Source organism: Symphalangus syndactylus, chromosome 12 (genome assembly GCF_028878055.3).
Source record: "Symphalangus syndactylus isolate Jambi chromosome 12, NHGRI_mSymSyn1-v2.1_pri, whole genome shotgun sequence".
Lineage (NCBI taxonomy): Eukaryota > Metazoa > Chordata > Mammalia > Primates > Hylobatidae > Symphalangus > Symphalangus syndactylus.
In genome coordinates this window covers 102,024,969-102,048,370 of record NC_072441.2, presented here as the reverse complement: position 1 = coordinate 102,048,370, position 23,402 = coordinate 102,024,969, and the positions used below count along the sequence as shown (strand labels likewise).

At 39.9% G+C, this 23,402-nt stretch overlaps 1 protein-coding gene across 5 annotated transcripts in view; it reads left to right on the top strand.

Annotated features, from left to right (window-relative positions):
* The window catches only part of RC3H1 (ring finger and CCCH-type domains 1), a 93,405-nt gene that overhangs the window by 15,705 nt on the left and 54,298 nt on the right, over positions 1-23,402 (top strand). For all 5 annotated transcript variants that reach the window (XM_063627319.1, XM_063627322.1, XM_063627324.1 and 2 more), the window contains exon 2: positions 16,220-16,599. In XM_063627319.1, coding sequence (XP_063483389.1) covers positions 16,369-16,599 — 231 coding nt within the window. In that variant the 5' untranslated portion in view covers positions 16,220-16,368. The remainder of the gene's footprint in view (positions 1-16,219; positions 16,600-23,402) is intronic.

Sequence of the window (23,402 nt, the reverse complement as noted above, 5' to 3'; positions counted from 1 at the left end):
ATTCCGTTATATAGATTTTTTTTTTTTTTTTTGAGATGGAGTCTCACTCTGTCGCCCGGGCTGGAGTGCAGTGGCGTGATCTTGGCTCACTGCAAGCTCCACCTCCCGGGTTCACGCCATTCTCCTGCCTCAGCCTCCCAAGTAGCTGGGACTACAGGCGCCCGCCACCACGCCCGGCTAATTTTTTTGTATTTTTAGTAGAGACGGTGTTTCCCCGTGTTAGCCAGGATGGTCTCGATCTCCTGACCTCGTGATCTGCCCGCCTTGGCCTCCCAAAGTGCTAGGATTACAGGCATGAGCCACTGCACCCAGCCTGTTATATAGAATTTTAAACCAGGCAAAACTAACCTATTGTGTTAGGAGTTAGGATAGTAGTGATATTTGGGGAAGAATAAAGGAGTAATCATTGGGAGGGATGGTGAGGGGGCCTTTTGAGATGCTGATAATGTATGTCTTAAGTATGCAGGTGTGCTCACGTGATAATTCGTTGAACTGAACACTCTTGATCTGTATGTATGTTATACTTCATCTTAAAATATCAGTAAGGTGTCTTAAGATACATGGTTCATTTTATTTTAGTTCCCTTCTCATTTCTCAGTGAAATATTTTAATAAAATCTTCAAGACAAAGTTATCCTTTTGGTTCTCTCCAAAAGAAATACAGTAGTTGCTGCTACAACCTAATTTTTTCTTTTTAATAAACAAGTAGATTTAAACAGTTCCAGAGTTCCTACTTAAAACCAGTCATGCTCAGATTAAACCCAAAACAGGCATCATTTAATTGATATCTTTGGTTATGGCTCAATAATAATTATTAAAAAGTATAATAAAAAGTTACAAGTGCTCAAAGTTGGAAGGCATGGTGTTATAGTGGAAAAAATACAGGTTTTGGAGTCAGATAGATGTGGGTTCAAATTATGACTAAATCACTAAGTTAGCTGAGTAACTGAATTTTCTTTCCTTTCTTCATCAGTAAAGTAGAGGTAATAATACCTATGTCAGAAGGTTGTTGGAAAGATTAAATGAGATAGTGATTGGCAGCCAAACGCTCTTCTTTTCCTCCAACAGTTTCAAGATAGAGAAAATATTTGTGGAGTATATGAAGATAGTTGTAGGTAGGTAAAAAGTATAACTTGCTGAAGATGACCAGCCTTAGCTAATGATGGTAAAGAACAGTCTTTATTTATTTATTTATTTATTTATTTATTTTGGGATGGAGTTTTGCTCTTGTTCCCCAGGCTGGAGTGCAGTGGTGTGATCTAAGCTCACTGCAACCTCCACCTCCTAGGTTCAAGCAATTCTCCTGCCTCAGCCTCCCAAGTAGCAAGGATTACAGGCACCCACCACCACGTCTGGCTAACTTACTGTATTTTTAGTAGAGACAGGGTTTTGTCAGGTTGGCCAGGTTGGTCTCGAACTTCTGACCTCAGGTGATCCACCTGCCTTGGCCTTCCAAAGTGCTGGGATTACAGGCATGAGCCACCGTGCCCGGCCAGGAATGGTCTTTAGATTGTCACCAGTAAGGACCGACAACATCTAACTTGGAAACACATGAAACATTATCAGTATTAAGAGTTAATAATGCTACTTTGGCACATCAACATAGAGGACTGTTGCATGGATCACAGCTTAAGTATGTTGAGCTGGATTATGATACATTTTATATAGGTTTAAATTAAGCACAAATGGTACATATTTTTAAGTCAAAAGGGGTTCATTGCCCGTGTTGTGCTTTGAAAATGTATCCTTTTGCTTTTCTGTTACTGATAATTTATGATGCAGGATTGAGGAGCCAAATTTAGGCATGTTGTGTTTGTGAAGGTCCGTCAGTATCTTAGTGATTTTTGGAGCCTAAAAAAAGATAAATATGTTCTGTCAAAAAGGTTATGATTCAATTGAGAGAAACTTTCAAATTCCTACATCAATATTACATGTTTTCTCAAAAAACTATAATGAAATTTATACATGTAAAACTGTCTTAATTATATAATCACCAGATAATCTATTATTAAATAACAAACCACTCTAAAGTTTAGTTGCTTAAAACAACCATTTTATTCGCTTACAATTCTGTGAGTCAGCAATTTGGATTGAGTTTAGTTTGGTAGTTCTGCTAGTCTCCCCTGAGGCCACTTGTGTAGCTGCAATCATCTGACAGCTCAAATTAGGGCTGGTTTTAGGGATCTGAGCTATTATAAAACAGCTCTTCTTTGTTTCGTGTACTCTTGTCCTCAGACAAGCTAGTTCAAGCTTCCTGCAAAGTCTCTTGAGGCCTAGGCTCTGAAACTCTCCCAGCATCACTTCTGTTGCATGCAACTGTTGAAAGTAAGTCAGGGCCACCCAGGTTGAAGGATGGGGGAAATAGACCCCATGTCACTATTTTCTCTATGTTTTTTAATACTTAGGAAGCTGTCCTATATATGTTAGCAAATCTATCAAGCTGGAGTATTCATGTATTCTCTAATAGAAAGTCAACTGACTCCTGTCCCCCAGCCCACTCCCCTCTAAAAAAAAGCTTTTGGGCTAGTGGGAAACTGTTGGGGAAGAAACCTAGGGCCTTTGCATGTTACTCTGAATGGTAAGACCCTATCTTCCCTGGCAGCTTCCCATTAGCCCGATAGACTTTTTTCTTTTCTCTCTTTTGTGATCTCGGCTCACTGCGACCTCTGCCTCCTAGGTTCAAGCAATTCTCCTGCCTCAGCCTCCCTAGTAGCTGGGATTATAGGCACCTGCCACTATGGCCAGTTAATTTTTTTTTTTTGTATTTTTAGTAGAGATGGGGTTCCACCATGTTAGTCAGGCTGGTCTCGAACCCCTGACCTCAGGTGATCGACCTGCCTCGGCCTCCCAGAGTGCCTGGATTATAGGCGTGAGCCACTGCCCCTGGCCCTGCCAAGTGACATTCTCTTAAAGAACACATAAATACTCCAGCTTGATTGATTTGCTAACCTATATAGGATAACATATGTATTTGTGTATTAAAACCATAGAGAAAATAGGGCCAGGCACAGTGGTTCACGCCTGTAACTTCAACAATTTTGGAGGCTGAGATGGGAGAACACTTGAGCCCAGGAGTTTGAGACTAGCCTGGGCAACGTTGTGAGATCTCATTTCTACTAAAAATTTTTAAAAAACTAACCAGGTGTGTTGGTGCACACCTATAGTCCTGGCTACTTGGGAGGCTGAGGTAAGAGGATCACTTAAGCCCAGAAGGGTGAGACTTGAGGCTGTGGTGAGCAGTGATTGTGCTGCTGACTCCAGTCTGGATGACAGAGCAAGACCCTGTCTCAAAAATAATAATAAAAATAAATAATATATAATAATAATATAATTATATATGATATATATGATATGTAATAATATATCATATATATAAAATAATTTTAAAAGAAAGATTAAAAAAACTTCAGTGACTGAGTGACATACCAGTTACTGTGATAGAAGCATGGGGAATTGCCGGGCACAGTGGCTTATGCCTGTAATCTCAGCACTTTGGGAGGCCGAGGTGGGCGGATCACAAGGTCAGGAGATCGAGACCATCCTGGCTAACACGGTAAAACCCCGTCTCTACTAAAAATACAAAAAATTAGTAGGGCGTGGTGGCGGGCGCCTGTAGTCCCAGCTACTTGGGAGGCTGAGGCAGGAGAATGGCGTGAAACCTGGGAGGTAGAGCTTGCAGTGAGCTGAGATTGTGCCACTACACTCCAGCCTAGGGGACACAGAGAGACTCTGTCTCAAAAAAAAAAAATTCTCTGATTTTCAGGAATTTACAGTCTAGTTATTATAGCCTAGCTTTGCTGTATTGGGGATGTTTGTTACCAGGGATACCAGTTAAGAAATTGTCACAGTGATCCAGGTCAGAGATGTTGGTATTGGGAATGGATGAGAAGGTTTCAAGAAACATTAAAGAAATAATATGTACATGGTGATTGATGAGTTGATGGGTAGGGGTGTGAGAAAAGAGAGTAGTCAAGGATGATTCCCATACTTGTGTGTGTGTGTGTGTGTGTGTGCGTGTGTGCGTGTGTGTGTGTGTGATGGGAGTCTTGCTCTTGTTGCCCAGGCTGGAGTGCAATGGCTCAATCTCGGCTCACTGCAACCTCCACCTCCCGGGTTCAAGCAATTCTCCTGCCTCAGCCTCCCGAGTAGCTGGGATTACAAGCACCCACCACCAAGTCTGGCTAATTTTTGCATTTTTAGTAGAGACGGGGTTTCACCACGTTGGCCAGGCTGGTCTCAAACTCCTGACCTCAGGTAATCCTCCACTTCAGCCTCCCAAAGTGTTGGGATTACAGGCATAAGCCACCGCGCCTGGCAATTCCCCATGCTTTTATCACAGTAATTGGTATGTCACTCAGTCACTGACAAAGAGAACAAAAGGTTTGGTGGGGAGGAGATGAACATGAATGACTTAGTAGTCAACTGGTTATATGGCCCTGGCACTCAGAAGAAAAGTCTGAACTTGAGAGAGAGATTTGGAAGTCAGCAGGATCTAGTTGGTAGTTGAAAACATAAAAACAGATGAAATTACTCAGGGAAACTTTCTAGGGAAGAGAACTGGGGAAGGAATTCTAAGAACCAACACTATTCCAAGGATGAATAGAGAAGAAGAAGCCCTCAATAGATATGGGCAAGGAGTGGCCTGCCAATCATTGGACAGTATGTTATATAGAAACCAGAAAAGGGCAGCTTTTGTAGGAGTAACTGTTTAATGTTATTAAACGCTATATAGAAAGAAGTAAAATAAGAATTGAGATATGACTCTTGAATTTCATAAGGTTCTTAATGTGCCTGTCAAGAGTTATTTCACAATAGTGGTGGATGGAAACAGGGACAAGGATTGAATGACTTTTTTATTTTTATTTTTTTATTTTATTTATTTTTTATTTTTTTATTTTTTTTTATTATACTTTAGGTTTTAGGGTACATGTGCACAATGTGCAGGTTTGTGACATATGTATCCATGTGCCATGTTGATTTCCTGCACCCATTAACTTGTAATTTAGCATTAGGTATCTCTCCTAATGCTGTCCCTCCCCCCTCCCCCCACCCCACAACAGTCCCCGGAGTGTGATGTTCCCTTTCCTGTGTCCATGAGTTCTCATTGTTCAATTCTCACCTGTGAGTGAGAACATGCGGTGTTTGGTTTTTTGTCCTTGCGATAGTTTACTGAGAATGATGTTTTCCAGTTTCATCCATGTCCCTACAAAGGACATGAACTCATCATTTTTTATGGCTGCATAGTATTCCATGGTGTATATGTGCCACATTTTCTTAATCCAGTCTATTGTTGTTGGACATTTGGGTTGGTTCCAACGCTTTGCTATTGTGAATAGTGCCGCAATAAACATACATGTGCATGTGTCTTTATAGCAGCATGATTTAGAGTCCTTTGGGTATATACCCAGTAATGGGATGGCTGGGTCAAATGGTATTTCTAGTTCTAGATCCCTGAGGAATCGCCACACTGACTTCCGCAGTGGTTGAACTAGTTTACAGTCCCACCAACAGTGTAAAAATGTTCCTATTTCTCCACATCCTCTCCAGCACCTGTTGTTTCCTGCTTTTTTAATGATGGCCATTCTAACTGGTGTGAGATGGTATCTCACTGTGGTTTTGATTTGCATTTCTCTGATGGCCAGTGATGATGAGCATTTCTTCATGTGTTTTTTGGCTGCATAAATGTCTTCTTAACTAAAAAAGAGCCCGCATCTCCAAGTCAATCCTAAGCCAAAAGAACAAAGCTGGAGGCATCACGCTACCTGACTTCAAACTATACCACAAGGCTACAGTAACCAAAACAGCATGGTACTGGTACCACAACAGAGACAGATCAATGGAACAGGACAGAGCCCTCAGAAATGATGCCGCATATCTACAACTATCTGATCTTTGACAAACCTGACAAAAACAAGAAATGGGGAAAGGATTCCCTATTTAATAAATGGTGCTGGGAAAACTGGCTAGCCATATGTAGAAAGCTGAAACTGGATCCCTTCCTTACACCTTATACAAAAATTAATTCAAGATGCATTAAAGACTTAAATGTTAGACCTAAAACCATTAAAATCCTACAAGAAAACCTAGGCAATACCATTCAGGACATAGGCGTGGGCAAGGACTTCATGTCTAAAACACCAAAAGCAATGGCAACAAAAGCCAAAATTGACAAATGGGATCTAATTAAACTAAAGAGCTTCTGCAGAGCAAAAGAAACTACCATCAGAGTGAACAGGCAACCTACAGAATGGGAGAAAATTTTTGCAACCTACTCATCTGACAAAGGGCTAATATCCAGAATCTACAATGAACTCAAACAAATTTACAAGAAAAAAACAAACAACCCCATCAAAAAGTGGGCAAAGGACATGAATGACTTTTTTAGATGAGACAAGTTGGAGACAAATTTCTTTCAGCTCTTGAACAAAGATTTAAGCATGCCAGTGAGGAAAGAACTAATAATGAAGGACAAGTTGAAGAAACAGAATATTAGTGCCATCCTCTAAAATGTCTCAATTTCATCATATTCCTTACAATTCTATAGGATAGTATTTAACAACCTGAAACATAAATTTATTAGGCACAGGTTTAGATTTTCTTTTCATTTTGATTATTTGTCCCTGCATCCCACATTATTATTTGCCAGTCAGATTTGTGTGTCTCAAAATAACTGGACAAGAGGAGTAAACTTCCTGTATAAAAATGAACCATTATTGCAGCAAGAGGACTGATTTCAAAAGATGACCTGGAAAACTGTTTAGTCTTTTTAAAATATTTGGCCTCATCTTCAAAATGTATTCATGAATCTTTCATTTTGGGACTGAAATATCTTTCTGATTTAGAAAAGAAGCTTGATTAAGAAGGAGATATCAACTTTTACCTCCCCCGCTCCCAACAAAAAAACAGTTTCAGAAATTTGTGATTAATTGAAAAGCAGTTAAGATAATAAACTATTTTGTAAAATTTTTTGAGGGCAGTGAGTAAACTGAAATGCTCAATGTATACTAAAAATACTCCTGATCTTAGTAACCAGTTTTTATTACATCCTTAATGTTTGTACTAACACTAAATTGGTGATTATATATTTATTTACTTGATAGTATAGTATATGTAATATTCAACAGTGTTAATGCAAAAACTGAAAAAATTAGAGCATTTTACTTTTTTGCTTAATTGGTAAAGTTTCCTTGCTACTACCTTTAAAGATGATGCTTTTGGCCAGGCGTGGTGGCTCACGCCTATATAATCCCTGCACTTTGGGAGGCTGAGGCTGCTCACTTGAGGCCAGGAGTTTGAGACCTGGCCAACGTGGCGAAACCCCATCTCTACTAAAAATACAAAAATTAGCCAGGCGTGGTGGTGCATATCTGTAATCCCAGCTACTCTGCATGAGAATGGCTTGAACCTAGGAGGTGGAGGTTGCAGTGAGCCAAAATCGTGCCACTGTACTCCATCCAGCCTGGGCAACAGAATGAGAATCTGTCTCAAAAACACAAAAACAGGCCGGGCGCGGTGGCTCACGCTTGTAATCCCAGCACTTTGGGAGGCCGAGGCGGGTGGATCACGAGGTCAGGAGATCGAGACCACGGTGAAACCCCGTCTCTACTAAAAATACAAAAAAAAAATTGGCCGGGCGTGGTGGCGGGCGCCTATAGTCCCAGCTACTCGGAGAGGCTGAGGCAGGAGAATGGCGTGAACCCGGGAGGCGGAGCTTGCAGTGACCCGAGATCACGCCACTGCACTCCAGCCTGGGTGACAGAGCGAGACTCCGTCTGAAGAAGAAAACAAACAAACAAACAAAAAAAACATGAAAACAAAAGATGATGCCTTTGAGTCTGGTCACATCATTCTGCCACCTCTTTGATAATTAATGAGGACTAATGCCCTCTTTAGTGTAGCACATTTATATGTAATGCATAACTTGAACCTGGAGATTCTAACTACATACGTAAAGTTAAAGACTGTCTTACTTTCTCTGGCTCTCTGTTTCAAACTCAGGTTAGGCGACTTCTCCATGAATGATTTTGTCCTTTCTTACTACTTCTCCTAAATCTGGCATTAGGTTGGAGATAGAAATTTTTCTTTTTGCCTCTGAACGCTGAAAAAGTAAGCAACCTGAATTAACCCCTTGAACTTTCCTCGACCTTTCTTTATCAAGTTCTATTTTTCAAGCTATTTTTCCCTCTAACTCAGAAGCCCTTCTCTTTATGCCTGTCCCAAGTATTTATCCATTTGTACTAACATAATCATATTAAATTATTTATATCCAGGATGTTGTGTATGTAGGGTTACAAGCTATTTTTCCCTCTAACTCAGAAGCCCTTCTCTTTATGCCTGTCCCAAGTATTTATCCATTTGTACTAACATGATCATATTAAATTATTTATATCCAGGATGTTGTGTATATAGGGTTACAATTCAGTCCATACATTTTGGGAAGAGGTATTTTTACAATCAAAACTGGGTCTTTGTTCACAAGATATTATTGCTGGAAAAACCTTGAGCCTCCTCAAATTTTAGACTCTATTTCCACTGTAAATTAGTTGATGCTCTGCTGAGGATTAAAAAATTGTTATAATAGGCCTTCATTAGTTTTCTTGTGTTTTTATCTCCTGCTTCTAGCTTCATTTTTCAAGACAGTGAAACATTTTCTCTTCTCTGATGTGGCCCTACATGCTGGTTGCTATGGAAATGTTCCAGAGAAATGAAAAATTAAGTTAAGGTCAAGAATAATGAGTTAAAATCTCATCTCATCGGGCATGGTGGGAAGAGAGCCAAGATTTTCTTCTTACAGACAGTGTGGTTTTGTTTGATAAAACATTTTTCACAGGCCAACTTATACTTCAGATATGTAAGACCCGGTGTTAATCCCAGCTCAACAGTTTATTGATTTGGGGCCATTACTTAATGCCACCAAACCTCGAGTTATCGTCTGTAAAATGGGCATAATAATGCCTCAGAGGAGTGCCTGGCTCAGAGTAGATACTTGAATTTTAATTTCCATTTTTCTCTCTCTAAATCAGGAACATATAAAAGGAACCTATAATAGAGGAGATGGTAATAAATGTGTGATACGTTTAAATGAAATCTTCACAGCAATGTAATTTAGCTATTTAATAGGGTTATTGCTGTGCTTATAGAACAGATTTGAATGGTTTCTATGTTTCTACATAATTACTTAACATTTTTGAAAACTAAGACTATTAAAAAGCCCTTAATGACTATTTTAGCAGCTTTATTGAAGTATAATTTACATGCCATAGAATTCACTTATTTTAAATACACAAATGAATTTTAGTAAATTTACAGAGTTGTGCAACTATTACTACGATACAATTTTAAGACATTTCTGTCACTCCCAAGAGCTCCCTTGCCATAATTACTATAAACTTTTATTCGTGTGGTGGCACACATTATAGAGTTTCAAAGTACCAGCTTGGGAGTTTGGCTGGCCTGAGTTTGAGTCTTAGTCCTGCCACTTTCTAGCTTTGTGACTTGGGTACTTTGGTTTCCTTATCTTTAAAGTGGGCATAATAGCTACATAAATTAGATACTGTATATAGAGCACTAAAAGTATAATGTCCTAGTTTTTGCTTCACAAATGTTGGTTATTGGTGGTAGTTCACATTGTGGACATTTAAATAAGAGAAACATCTGAAAACAGCACAATGACTGACACATGATTGATTTTCAGAAAACAAAGCTGTTTTACATCTTTCCAGATGCATCATGTCATCACAATTTTGTCTGTAGTAGCTCATTGACAATGTTTTAATCATACTTAAACATCGATGCTCACAATATGTAGTTATTTGTTATTTTGCAGAGGTGTACATTTGAGTTTAACAGCTAAGGGAGCTGTAAGACTTGGAGTTTGATATCTACAAACTAGTCACTTAGCTGGTGGACCCAGGCAGTAGCCTCGTTGTTTATAATTCATATCTTTCTTTCTCTTTCTTTTTTTTTTTTTTTTGAGGGAGTTTTGCTCCCGTTGCCCAGGCTGGAGTGCAATGGCACAATCTTGGCTCACCGCAACTTCTGCCTCCCAGGTTCAAGTGATTCTGCTGCCTTGGCCTCGCGAGTAGCTGGGATTACAGGCATGTGCCTGCTAATTTTTGTATTTTTAGTAGAGACAGGGTTTCTCTATGTTGGTCAGGCTGGTCTCAAACTCCCGACCTCAGGTAATCTGCCATCCTCAGCCTCCCAAAGTCCTGGGATTACAGGTGTGAGCCACCATGCCTGGCTTTTTTTTTTTTTTTTAGAGATGAAGTTTCACTGTGTTGCCCAGGCTGCAGTGCAGTGGTGTGGTCATACCTCACTGAAACCTTGAACTCCTGGGATCAAGCATACCTCCCACCTCAGCCGCCTGAGTAGCTGGGACTACAAGTACGTGCCACCACACTCTGCTCATTTTTTATTTTGCTTATAGAGACAAGGTCTTGCCTTGTTGGCCAGGTTGATCTCAAACTCCTGGTCTCAAGTGATCCTCCCACCTCAGCCACCCAAAAGTGCTGAGATTGCAGGTGTGAACCACAGCACCCAGCCGAAATAATTTTTTTATTTTGATAATAAGATCTTTATTTCTTTGTTAAGAAAAAAAAACTGAGTAAAGTCAAATGGTAATATTAGTGATAAAAGTTTAGAGATTTAAGAAAGTGGTGGTTCTTAACCAGAATTTAGACATTGGGATAAACTAATAGTGAAATGTCAGATGTGATATTCTGTACTGTAGCTTCAGTCAGTGCCATGAACAAGGCATATAACCGAATAAAGCAGTCTTTTCAGTGTTTTCTATGAGCACTCTTTAGTGGTGTAAAAATATGTATATATAATTGGGGAAATTATATGTTCTTTTTGAACTTGGGTCTTAGACCCTTGAACTGATTGCTATTTAATTATCATGTATATTCTGTATTAGCAATTATCAACAGTAAAATCTCTGTCATTTTTGTAGGAGAGGAGTCCTTATTTAAACTGATGGGGAAACCATTGCTTTCATACTTGAGCAGCAGTGTCACTCTTTTGAATCTTTTTGGAAATAAAGAGGGCTCATCATTTGTCTTCTGTTTCAATTAGGAAGGTTCCAGTAGAAATACTCCTAATGAACTAGATTTGACTTGACCCCCAGCAGTTTATCTGCAGGCCTTGAATGCATGTGCTTTGATTAGTAGAATTATTTACAGCTGTTTTTGTTTTGTGGCCTTTTTTAGTTTGCTGACATACCTTGTTCTGGGGAAGTTCAAAACATCTGGATGTTGGTATATTAATAATCTTATTTCATATGTTTACTTTTGACTGAAAGAATGCTTATTATATTTACTAAATCATGTCTTTTGTGGTTTAGATACATGTTGTGGTTGAAGAGTATATAAACTGTCTTTGAGAAGCTTGGAGAATGTTTGGAAGAATGCGTTTAGAGAAAGATACTTAAAGAATGAGGAAATGGAAATTCTTCTTAGATCTACGATCTACAATTAACTGACACTTTGAGCATCAAAAAAAATCTTTGCCTTGTGATTTTTTAAGTCCTGAAATAGGGTCATCTAAGAGTGACTTTCTGTTATTAATCATCAAATTTCCCAAAAAAAGTCAAGCTTTAAGAATATTATTTTCCCCTTGGTCTCTCAAACCTGTATTTATGGTCAAAATAATGCTTTTATTTTTAATGAAGAACTGATTGCTGATTTTTGTATTTTTATTCTATCAAGTTGTTTATAGTTGTGTCAAAGAACTAATTTACTAGAAAATTTAAGAGATTAACAACTACATACCTTACTTTACAAAGTTAATAGAGATGGAGGTGATAAACAAAATTAATAAAGGAATGCTAATTCTTTGAAGGGATAAGTTACAAACTATTTTAAGGTTCTTAAATTTTGAAAAGAACTAATAAGTTTTGATATTTGGCTATCCAAATGTGTAAAAGAAGATTAATAAGGACAAATGTTTTGAATCGTTTTAGAGTGATTATCTTAAGCTTAAATTGTACTCTAAGTGTACTCTAGCTTTGTGTTACTCTTTCAATTTATTTGTACTTATATAAGTAATTCATGATTACATACTTTTGTAAGTTGCCCAACTGTGTAACTGCCATTAAGTTTTTTTGTTTTGTTTCGTTTTAGACAGGGTCTCGCTCCGTTGCCCAGGCTGGAGTGCAGTGGAGCAAACATGACTCACTACAGCTCTGACCTCCTGGACTCAGGCAATCCTCTTGCCTCAGCCTCCCATATAGCTGGGACTCCAGGTGCCCATGTCCAGCTAAATTTTTTATTTTTCTGTAGAGACAGGGTCTCACTTTATTGCCCAGGCTGGTCTCAAACTCCTGGGCTCAGGAGATCCACCTGTCTCCACCTCCCAGAGTGCTGGGATTACAGGCGTGAACCACCATGCCTGGCAGTGCCGTTAAGTTTTGTTACCCAAAAAAAAACAGAGTTCCTTTGCCTTTCAAGTAACAAATGACTCCACAAGAACACAGATTTTGATCAATAGAAGTTTTATTACTTGCCACAAGTAAGGAGAGCACTGGGAGTATTCTCCAAAGCAGTGGCTCTCTGAGGGAAAGTGAGAGGAGGGTTTTATGGGGCGATGGAGAGGGAAGGGAGGGTATGTCACTGCATGTAGAGGAGGGGTCCCAGTGGTGTACATATAGTGAGTCTTTATGCCTGGACGTAGGTCACATGCTGTGGTAGTGAAGCGATAGCTTCTCCCAGGATAGAGACTTTATCATGGTAATGAGGAAAGTTCACTCAGGTTTATCTATGAGTTGCCAGGGTCTGTGAGGAACTGGTTCTAGCTGTCTAGGTGACTGCATTCTACACAGGGTTTAGGCAAAAATAGGCTGGAAGGCAGGAGGCTATAAAACAGGCTGATTGTTCAAGCTGATTAATTCCTATAGTCCATGAAGACCTTGCTGTCTGCTTACAGCTTGTTGAGTGTCTTTTCAGACCTTTTTCTTCCATTCATTTACATATATTAATACGTAGACTAATATATAAGTGTTCTTTTCCCTCAGCACAAATGATGTCATATGTATTGGTCTGCAAGGCTTGTTTTTTTTACTTAATGTATTTTGAGTCTCTTTCCATACATTTTCATAGCACTGGGGTATGTCTCTGTTTATCCAGAGTGCAACGGCGTGATTTCGGCTCACTGCAACCTCTGCCTCTCAGGCTCAAGCAGTCCAACTGCCTCAGCCTCCCGAGTAGCTGGGATTACAGGCGCCCATCACCACGCCTGGCTAATTTTTGTATTTTTAGTAGAGATAGGGTTTTACCATGTTGGCCAGGCTGGTCTCAAACTCCTGACCTCAGGTGGTTTGCCCAACTCGACCTCCCAAAGTGCTAGGATTACAGGTGTGAGCCGCCACACCCAGCCCAATTTTTTCAATTACATAGATTTCTAATCTTTTAACTTGGTAAAGTTTATTATCTTTCTGTAATATGGACAATCACTGTAATCAGTCTGTTTTCCATATTAGAGTTTTTACATATCAGGTTTTCTTAAAGTAAGCATCATGCTGGTGTAGCAGCATATGAGTGCTTTAGGGCCCAAGAGTGAGAAAAGACATATATAGTTGTTACCTTCCTAGTTGAGCCTTGAAGGAGATCATAGTGGACTGTGTGTGATTGGTGAGAATAATATCACAGGAGAACATTCAAAACAATAAAGTGAGTCACCTCCTGCCCCTTCAGTGGCTTTACACTACTCTTCATATAGTAACCAAATACCGTCATATAAGTTAGAAGATCCTGTGTTCTTTGGTCCTTGCTAATTCTTTTTTTCTTTTTCTTTTTTTTTTTTTTGAGATGGAGTATTGCTCTGTCACCCAGGCTGGAATGCAGTGGTGCAATCTTGGCTCACTTCAAGCTCTGCCTCCCAGGTTCACACCATTCTCCTGCCTCAGCCTCCCAAGTAGCTGAGATTACATGCATTGTGCCACCATGCCTGGCTAATTTTGTATTTTTAGTAGAGGTGGGGTTTCTCCATGTTGGTCAGGCCAGTCTCGAACTCCTGACCTCAGGTGATCCACCTGCCTCGGCCTCCCAAAGCGCTGGGATTACGGGTGTGGGCCACCATGCCCGGCCTCATCTGTACTATATTCTGTCTAGTCTCAGAATCTATGGTAATGCCGTTTCTTTACCCAGAATCTATACCACACATATTAAACATTATTCTTCCCTTAACTTTCATTCAGCAGTCATCTTTAAAATCTTACCATAAATATCACTTACCTGTACATCAGCTCCACCCTAATTTGGTCAGGTTGCCTCTGTTATATATGCTTGTATCTCCCTGTACTTTACCTACATATCACTTACCATAACTTGGAATCATATATTTAGTTGTGTGATTGCTGTTTATATGTTTAGTGAAAGAAACAGTGCAAGCTCCATGTGGACTTAGAATGACTTATCATTTTTTTATCCCTAGTACTGAACACATAGTAAAGACCAATAAAACATTTTTTTGTCATCTAACTAAATTTAATTTTTCCTGGGAATGGAATAAGCTTTCTTTTTTTTTCCTTTTTTCTTTTTTTTTTTTTTTTTTTTTTTTGAGATGGGGTCTTGCTCTGTCACCCAGGCTGGAGTGCAGTCATGTGTTCGTGGCTCACTGCAGCCTCAAACTCCTGGGCTCAAGCGATCCTCCTACCTTAGCCCTTAGCTTCCTGGGTCGCTGGGACCACAGGTGCATGCCACCATGCCTGGCTAATTTTTGTAGAGACAGGGTCTCCCTATGTTACCTAGGCTGGTCTCAAACTCCTGGGCTCAAGCAGTCCTCCCATCTCAGCCTCTCAAAGTGCTGGAATTATAGGCATGAGCCATCACACCCAGCCTGAAAAATTTGTGTGAGTCTGTTGAGATTGTGGTATAAATACAGAGGAAACATATGTTTATATATATTGTTTCTACTTTTAAAATATTCTTATGTTGTCAAAAGTTTTCTTTGTTTGTTTGTTTTGAGATGGAGTCTCACTGTGTCGCCCAGGCAGGAGTGCAGTGGCGGATCTTGGCTCACCGCAACCTCCACCTCCTGGGTTCAAGCAATTCTCCTTACTCAGCTTCCCGAGTAGCTGGGATTACAGCCACGCACCAGCACACCTGGCTAATTTTTTATATTTTTGGTAGAGACGGGGTTTCACCGTGTTGGCCAGTCTGGTCTCGAACTCCCAACCTCAAGTGACCCTCCCTCCCGCCTCAGCTTCCCAAAGTGCTGGGATTACAAACCTGAGACACCGCGCCTGGCTGTCAAAAGTTATTTGTGTCTTGTTCAGTAATTCTTCCCTCCCTCTACCCTCTTCCCCAACAAAGCTTTTTTTTTTTTTTTTTTTCTGAGACGGAGTTTCACTCTTGTTCCCCAGACGAGTGCAATGGCACTATCTTGGCTCACCACAACCTCTGCCTCCTGGGTTCAAGCGATTCTCCTGCTTCAGCCTCCTGAGTAGCTGGGATTACAGGCACCTACCACCACGCCTGGCTAATTTTTGTATTTTTAGTGGACATAGGGTTTCACCATGTTGGCCAGTCTGGTCTCGAACTCCTGACCTCAAGGAATCTGCCCACCTTGGCCTCCCAAATTGCTGGGATTACAGGCGTGAGCCACCGTACCCAGCCAAGATTATTTTTTAGATATATTTATTTTTTAAAAATTAGAGATTTAGCTGGGCGTGGTGGCTCACACCTGTAATCCCAGCACTTTAGGATGCCAAGGCGGGAGGATCATCTGAGGTCAGGAGTTCAAGACCAGCCTGACCAACATGGAGAAACCCTGTCTCTACTAAAAATACAAAATTAGTCAGGTGTGGTGGTGCATGCCTGTAATCCCAGCTACTTGGGAGGCTGAGGCAGGACAATCACTTGAACCCAGGAGACAGAGGTTGCAGCATTGCACTGCAGCCTGGGCAACAAGAGCGAAATTCCGTCTCAAAAAAAAAAAAAAAACAAAAACTTAGATAAACTTAAGAGACTAGGGTCCCGGATGGAACTTTATTACTAACTTCAAGTCTCCTCTCAGGCAGGGGACTACTTCCCATCTCTAAAATGAGGGAATGGAAATAGATGTTTTATCATGGCTCTAATTCTGTAAAAGTATAAAAAGATGGATTACAGTGATATAAATGTGGTATAAAAAGTTGTGGAATAAGACTGGACTTGTGGTTCTTTTTCAACAGTTTAATTGAAAAGAAAGACTCAATTTTTTTCCTTTTCCTTTGTTTTCAGGTTATATTTCACACTATGTGCTGACTGTATCTACAGAAGATATTTAAAAAAAAAAAGATAAACTTTTTTTCAAAGATTTTGATTCCAGTGGAATCTTTGCTTTAGATTTGTGTGTGTGTTTGTGTTCGTGAATTGTAACTCCAGAAGCAATGCCTGTACAAGCTCCACAATGGACGGATTTCCTCTCCTGCCCAATTTGCACTCAGACTTTCGACGAAACAATTCGAAAGCCCATCAGTTTGGGTTGTGGCCATACTGTCTGCAAGATGTGCCTGAATAAACTCCACCGCAAGGCTTGCCCATTTGACCAGACCACTATCAATACAGACATTGAGCTCCTCCCTGTGAACTCAGCATTGCTGCAGCTTGTGGGTGCTCAGGTAAGATGGGTGACTTAATACTTTAAAATTTTTCTCTCTCTCTTTCTCTGTGTGTGTGTGTGTGTGTGTTGTGCGTGTTTTTCTCCTGAGAGAAACCTGTTGAATTAAAATTGAGTAACACTGCCCTCTATTTAAATAGGTATAATTCTGTTTGGTACTGTAAATCCTTTATTTCATCATGTTAGATTTATTGTGGTAGTACAGTGCTTTTTAGTCATAGTACAGTAACATCTATTTAATCTTGTCAGATATTCAATAAACCTAGCTATGCAGATCACTAGAGAAACCCAAGGCCGAGTGTGGTGGCTCATGCCTATAATCCCAGCACTTTGAGAGGCCAAGGCGGGTGGATCATTTGAGGTCAGGAGTTCGAGACCAGCCTGGCCAACATGGTGAAACCCTGTCTCTACTACAAATACAAAAAAATGAGCTGGGTGTGGTGAAGTGTGCCTGTAATCCCAGCTACTTGGGAGGCTGAGGCACAAGAATTGCTTGAACCTAGGAGGCGGAGGTTGCAGTGAGCCAATATTGTGCTGCACTGCAGCCTGGGTGACAGAGTGAGATCCTGTCTCAAAAAAAGAAAAGAAACCTAAGAGGTAAGTCATAAGGAGCTTTTTTAACATTGAGAAAACTATTGTTCGTAAAACCACTGCACTTTACTCAGTAGGGAAGGTGCAGCTGCTTCAGGCAGTTTTACTCAGTAGACATTAACTGAAATGAAAGATGAGAAAGGTAACAAAAACTATAGCACAACGTTTGGGAACCATTAGAACACACTTAATGCTTTATAGACCTAAAAATGGTTAAGATGGTAAATTTTGTGTTATGTATATATTATCACAATAAAAAAATAAAATTTTCCCAAATTTTCCTTTCATCTTAAAGGAAAAAGAAAAAATAAATTAGACTTTAAAATATATAATCACCAATTTCTCCTAGGAATGTAAGGTTGACTTAACATCTACAAATCAATTAATGTAATTCACTGTATCAGTAAAAGTTTCAAAATTGCACACATATGATCATCTCAGTAGACACAGAAAAAGCATTTGGCAAAATCCAATACCTTTTCATAATGAAAGCACTGAAACAACTAGGAAAAAAATTTCTTCAACCCAAAGGACATGGATGAAAAACCCACAGCTAACATACTGAATGGTGAAAGACTAGATGCTTTTTCTTTAAGATCAGGAACAAGTCAAGGATCTCCACTCTTAACTATTTCTGTTCAACATCATACAGGACTTTCTAGCCAGGGCAATTAGGCAAGTAAATGAAACCGGTGACATTCAGATAAGAAGTAAAAAATAAAAACAATCTCATTCACAGATGACATGGTCTTATATATAGAAAATGTTAAGGAATCTACAAAGAAAAAGCTATTAGAAACAAAAAACTAGGCAGAGCTGCAGGATATAAGATGAGTATATAAGTATCAGTTGTCTGAAAAAGCAAAAGTCTTTCTAAGTTGTAAAAATGTGTTTACAATGTTTCATAATTTCTTTCTTTCTTTTTTTCTTGCTCTGTCACCCAGGCTGGAGTACAGTGGTGTGATCTTGGCTCACTGCAATCTCTGCCTCTCAAGTTCAAGTGATTCTCATGCCTCAGCCTCCCAAGTAGCTGGGATTACAGGTGTGCACTACCATACCCAGCTAATTTTTGTATTTTTAGTAGAGACAGTGTTTCGCCACGTTGGCTATGCTGGTCTCAAACTCCTGACCTCAAGTGATCCACCTGTCTCGACCTCCCAGAGTACTGGGAATACAGGCATGAGCCACCGTACCCAGCTAGTGTTGCGTACTTTCATCCACAATATGTTAATAATAGTTTTCTTAGGCCGGGCGCAGTGGCTCACGCCTGTAATCCCAGCACTTTGGGAGGCCGAGGCGGGTGGATCACGAGGTCAGGAGATCAAGACCATCCTGGCTAACACAGTGAAACCCCATCTCTACTAAAAATACAAAAAGTTAGCCAGGCGTGGTGGCAGGTGCCTGTAATCCCAGCTGCTTGGGAGGCCAAGGCAGGAGAATGGCATGAACCCAGGAAGCAGAGCTTGCAGTGAGCCGAGATTGCGCCACTGCGCTCCAGCCTGGGCAACAGAGCGACACTCTGTCTCAAAAAAAAAAAAAAATAAATAATAATAATAATAGTTTTCTTACACACATAAGAAAGACTGTCTGGCACATAGTAGGCCCTTAATAAAGATTTGTTAAGTAATATATATGTTTTATTTCTATACGCTAGCAATGGACAATCTGAAAATAGATCAATTTCATCTACAAGAGCATAAAAAAAATTAAGAATATATTTAACAAAAGAAATGTAAAATTAGACCAGTGCAGTGGCTCATGCCTGTAATCCCAACAGTTTGGGAGGCCAAGGCTAGCAGATCTCTTGAGGCCAGGAGTTCCAAGACCAACCTGGCCAACATGGTGAAACCCCATCTCTACCAAAAAAAATACAAAAATTAGCCAGGTGTGAAGATGCCCACCTGTAATCCCGGCTACTCAGGGGGCTGAGGCATGAGACTCACTTGAACCCAGGAGGCGGAGGTTGCAGTGAGCTAAAATCACACCACTGCACTCCAACCTGGGTGACAGAGCAACTCTGTCAAAAAAAAAAAAAAAAAAGAAAGAAATGTAAAACTATGTTTTGAAGACTACAAATCGTTGTTTAAAAGTAACTTAAAACTTGAATAAACATTTACTATTAACTCAAAATGGATCAAAGGCTAAATATAAGAACTAAAACTACGAAACCCTTAGAAGAAAATATAAACATAAGTCTTTATGACCATGGAGTAGGCAGTGGGTTTTTTTAAGATGTGACACCAAAAAGCACAAGGAACAAAAGAAAAAGATAAGTTGAACTTCATCAAAATTAAAAACTATGTTTCAAAGATAGGAACAATTGGCTGGGCACAGTGGCTCACGTCTGTAATCCCAGCACTGTGGGAGGCCAAGATGGATGGATCATTTGAGACCAGCCTAGGCAACATGGCAAAACCCCATCTCTACTGAAAATACAAAAAAAAATTTTTTTTGCTGGGTGTGGTGGCACATGCCTTAGTCCCACCTGTCTGTGAGGCTGAGGTGGGAGCATCACCTGAGCCCAGGAGGCCAAGATGAGTGGATCGTTTGAGACCAGCCTAGGCAACATGGCAAAACCCCATCTCTACAGAAAATAAAAAAAAAAAAAAAAAATTACTGGGTGTGGTGGCACATGCCTGTATTCCCATCTGTCTGTGAGGCTGAGGTGGCAGCATCACCTGAGCCTGATCACCTGATCGAGGCTGCAGTGAGCCTCGATCGCAGCACTACGCTGTAGCTTGGGCAACAGAATGAGACCCTATCTCAAAAACAACAGCAACAACAAAAAACAAAGATACCAACAAGAAAGCAAAAAGAACAACCTACAGAGTGTGGGAAAACAATTGTAAAATCCTATTTCTGATAAAGACTTATATGTAGAATATATAAGGAGCTCTTACAACTCAGTGATAAAAAGACAACCCAGTTTTTAAAATGGACAAAGATCTGAACAATCACCTCGTCAAATAGATTATACAGATGGCAAATTGGCAAAATGAAAAATAGCTCAGCAGTTTGTCTTTAAGTAATTGCAAATTAAAGCAAGTGAGATACCACTACACACAAAAATTAAACACACAAAATGGCCAAAATCCAAAACATTAGCAACACCAAATGCTGGTGAGGATATGGAGCAACAAAAACTCTCATCTTTTTGGAAATGAAAAATGGTATAGCTACTTTGAAAGACAGTTTGGCAGTTTCTTTATAAGCTTAACATAGTAGGTATTTACCCAGTTAACTTGAAAATTTATGTCTACACAGAAACCCTCACATGACTATTTATAACAACTTTATTCATGATTGCCAAAAAATGGAAGCAGTTGGGATATCTTTTAATAGGTGAATGGATAAACAGTGGTCTATCTATACAGTGGCACATTGTATAAAATGAAATAATAAAAAGACATAGCTGTCAAGTCACAAAAAGACATAGACACATCTCAATGTATATCATTGCTAAGTGAAAGATACCAGTATGAAAAGGCCACATACTGTATGATTCCAATTATATCTGTAAAAGGTAAACCATAGCAACAATAAAAGTATCAGTGATTGCCATGGATTCAGGAGTAGGGAGAGAGGATGGAATTGGTGAAACAGTATTTCTTAGGGCAGTAAAACTGTTCTTTATGATTCTGTAGTCGTGGCTATATGACACTCTGAATTTGTCAAAAACTGTAGAACTTTACAAAGATTATGGAAAACAATCTGAAGTATATGAAACAATTTCACTAAAGGGGTGGAGGAGAAAGGTAGATTGTGTAAGATTAAAGATAGGGAAAGATATTATCTATAAGCAGTGTACTCCAGTCTTTTCCCATGGGGGTACGAATTAATTCTGATACTGCTGTATGTATAATACATAATAAAATTGAAAAGTAAATGAATGGGAAATGGTTGGAGCCAGTTAACAGATAAACAAGGAGGAAGAGGTTAGAGTGATTCATGTGATAATGGATTGGAGTTGGAGGCATCAGTATGAACTCATTTTTAGCTTGATATGGATACAGATGGTTATATACAGAAATAGATATGTGTATATCTCGGGTTATTACAGTGACATATTTCCTTGCTCTGTCATCTAAGATGGCCTAGAAGGAACAACACCCCAATAGTAATGTGCATACATAGCATTCATATCTTGGTTTCTAATACCATTCTCCAATAAAAGGAACCGGAGTTCCTTGGAGAAATGGCTAATTCTAAGACTGGGACAGGAAATACACAAAATGAGTCTGGAGTAGCTTGTAGCACTGGGAAGTATAGAGAAGTATTCAAAACACACACAGACACACAGAGTAATGGGGGCTATATCAGAGGCACACAGGAGCCAACTGAAAGAGCTGTCAATGGCCAAAGCTAGAACAGTTTGAACAACAAAATAAGTGGAATTGGATTATAACCCAGGTATAAGATAAATATCCTTGAGTCTACATGATAAAATTAAATGATCGAATAAATAAATGGAAGAAAGAAACAAATCTCCCATGCAGAATTCCAAATTAATTACATAGATATTCTGCTCTCAAGGATGTAGAATGTGTGTGGGCTACGCATAGTGACTCCTTCCAAAAAGTACAGTTTGGAAGGTGGGAGATTATGTAACTTTATAGTGGAGAAACCTGGTAAACACTGACTAAACCAGCTGATCAAATTTAACATCAGCAATAATAAGTTGTGTTGGTAGTGTGTAGCTTTGATATGATGTGATAAAAATGGCACTTTCCCCCTATGATCTTCCAAAAATCCATAACCCCAGTATACTCATGAGAAAAATGACAGATCCCAGATCCCAGTTTAGGGGCATTCTACAACATACCAGACCAGTACTCCTCAAAACCGTCAAGGTCATTAAAACAAGAAAAGTCTGAGAAAGTGTCCAAGCCAAGAGGAGCTTAAAGAGATATTGCAGGGCCAGCACAGTGGCTCACACCTGTAATCCCAGCGCTTTGAGAGGCCAAGGTGGGCAGATCACTTGAGGCCAGGAGTTGGAGACCAGCCTGGCCAACAGTGAAATCCCGTCTCTACTAAAAATACACAAAATCAGCCGGGTGTGGTGGCGCATGCCTGTAATCCCAGCTACTCAGGAGGCTGAGGCATGAGAATCTCTTGAACCTGGGAGGTGGAAGTTGCAGTGAGCCAAGATTGTGCCACTGTACTCCAACCTGGGTGACAGAGTGAGACTTTGTCTCAACTTTGAAAAAAAAAAAAAAAAAAGGGAGAGACATGCAGGGAGAGAGGGAGGCCAAGGTGGGTGGATGGCTTGAGCCCAGGAATTCCAGGCCAGTCTGGGCAATGTAGTGGGACCTCCATCTCTACAAGAAAATACAAAATTAGCTGGGTGTGGTGGCGTGTGCCTATAGTCCTAGCTACTCAGGAGTCTGAGGTGGAGGATCACTTGAACCTGGGAGGCAGAGAGGTTGCAGTGAGCCCAGCTGCTGCCACTGCACTCCAGCCTGAGTGGCAGAGCGAGACTCTGTCTCTGAAGACTAAGTGTAATATGGTATCCTGGATGGGATCCTGAAACTGAGAAAGAACATTAGGTGAAAACTAAGGATATCTGATTAACATATGGATTTTAGTTGTTAATTATGAATATGTTGATATTGGCTCATTAATTTTAACAAAGGTACCATACCAGTGTAAGATGTTAATAATAGGGGAAACTTAGCCGGGTGTGGTGGCTCGCTCCTGTAGTCCCAGCTACTTGGGAGGCTGAGGCAGAAGAATTGCTTGAACCCAGGAGGCAGAGGTTGCAGTGAGCCGAGATGGTGCCACTGCACTCCAGCCTGGGTGACAGAGGGAGACACCATCTCAAAAATAATAATAATAATAAGGGAAACCGAATACAGGATAATGAGAATTCTGTGTACTATCTTTGCCGTTTTTCTGTAAATCTAAAACTGTTCTACGAAATAAAGTTTACCAGGCAAAATGAGCAAAGGATTTGAATAGATATTCTTCCAGAGAAGATACACAAATGGATAATTAGCATATGAAAGGATGGTCAACATCATTAGCTATCAAGGAAATACAAATCAAAACCACAATGAAGTGGGAGGAAGGTAGATGGAAAGAAGAGATAATTATCAAAGAATACAAAGCTTCAGTTAGACTGGAGGAATGCCTTTAGTGATCTATTGCACAGAATAGTGACTATAAATAGTAATACATTGTATGTTTCAAAACTGCTAAAAGAGTAGATTTTAT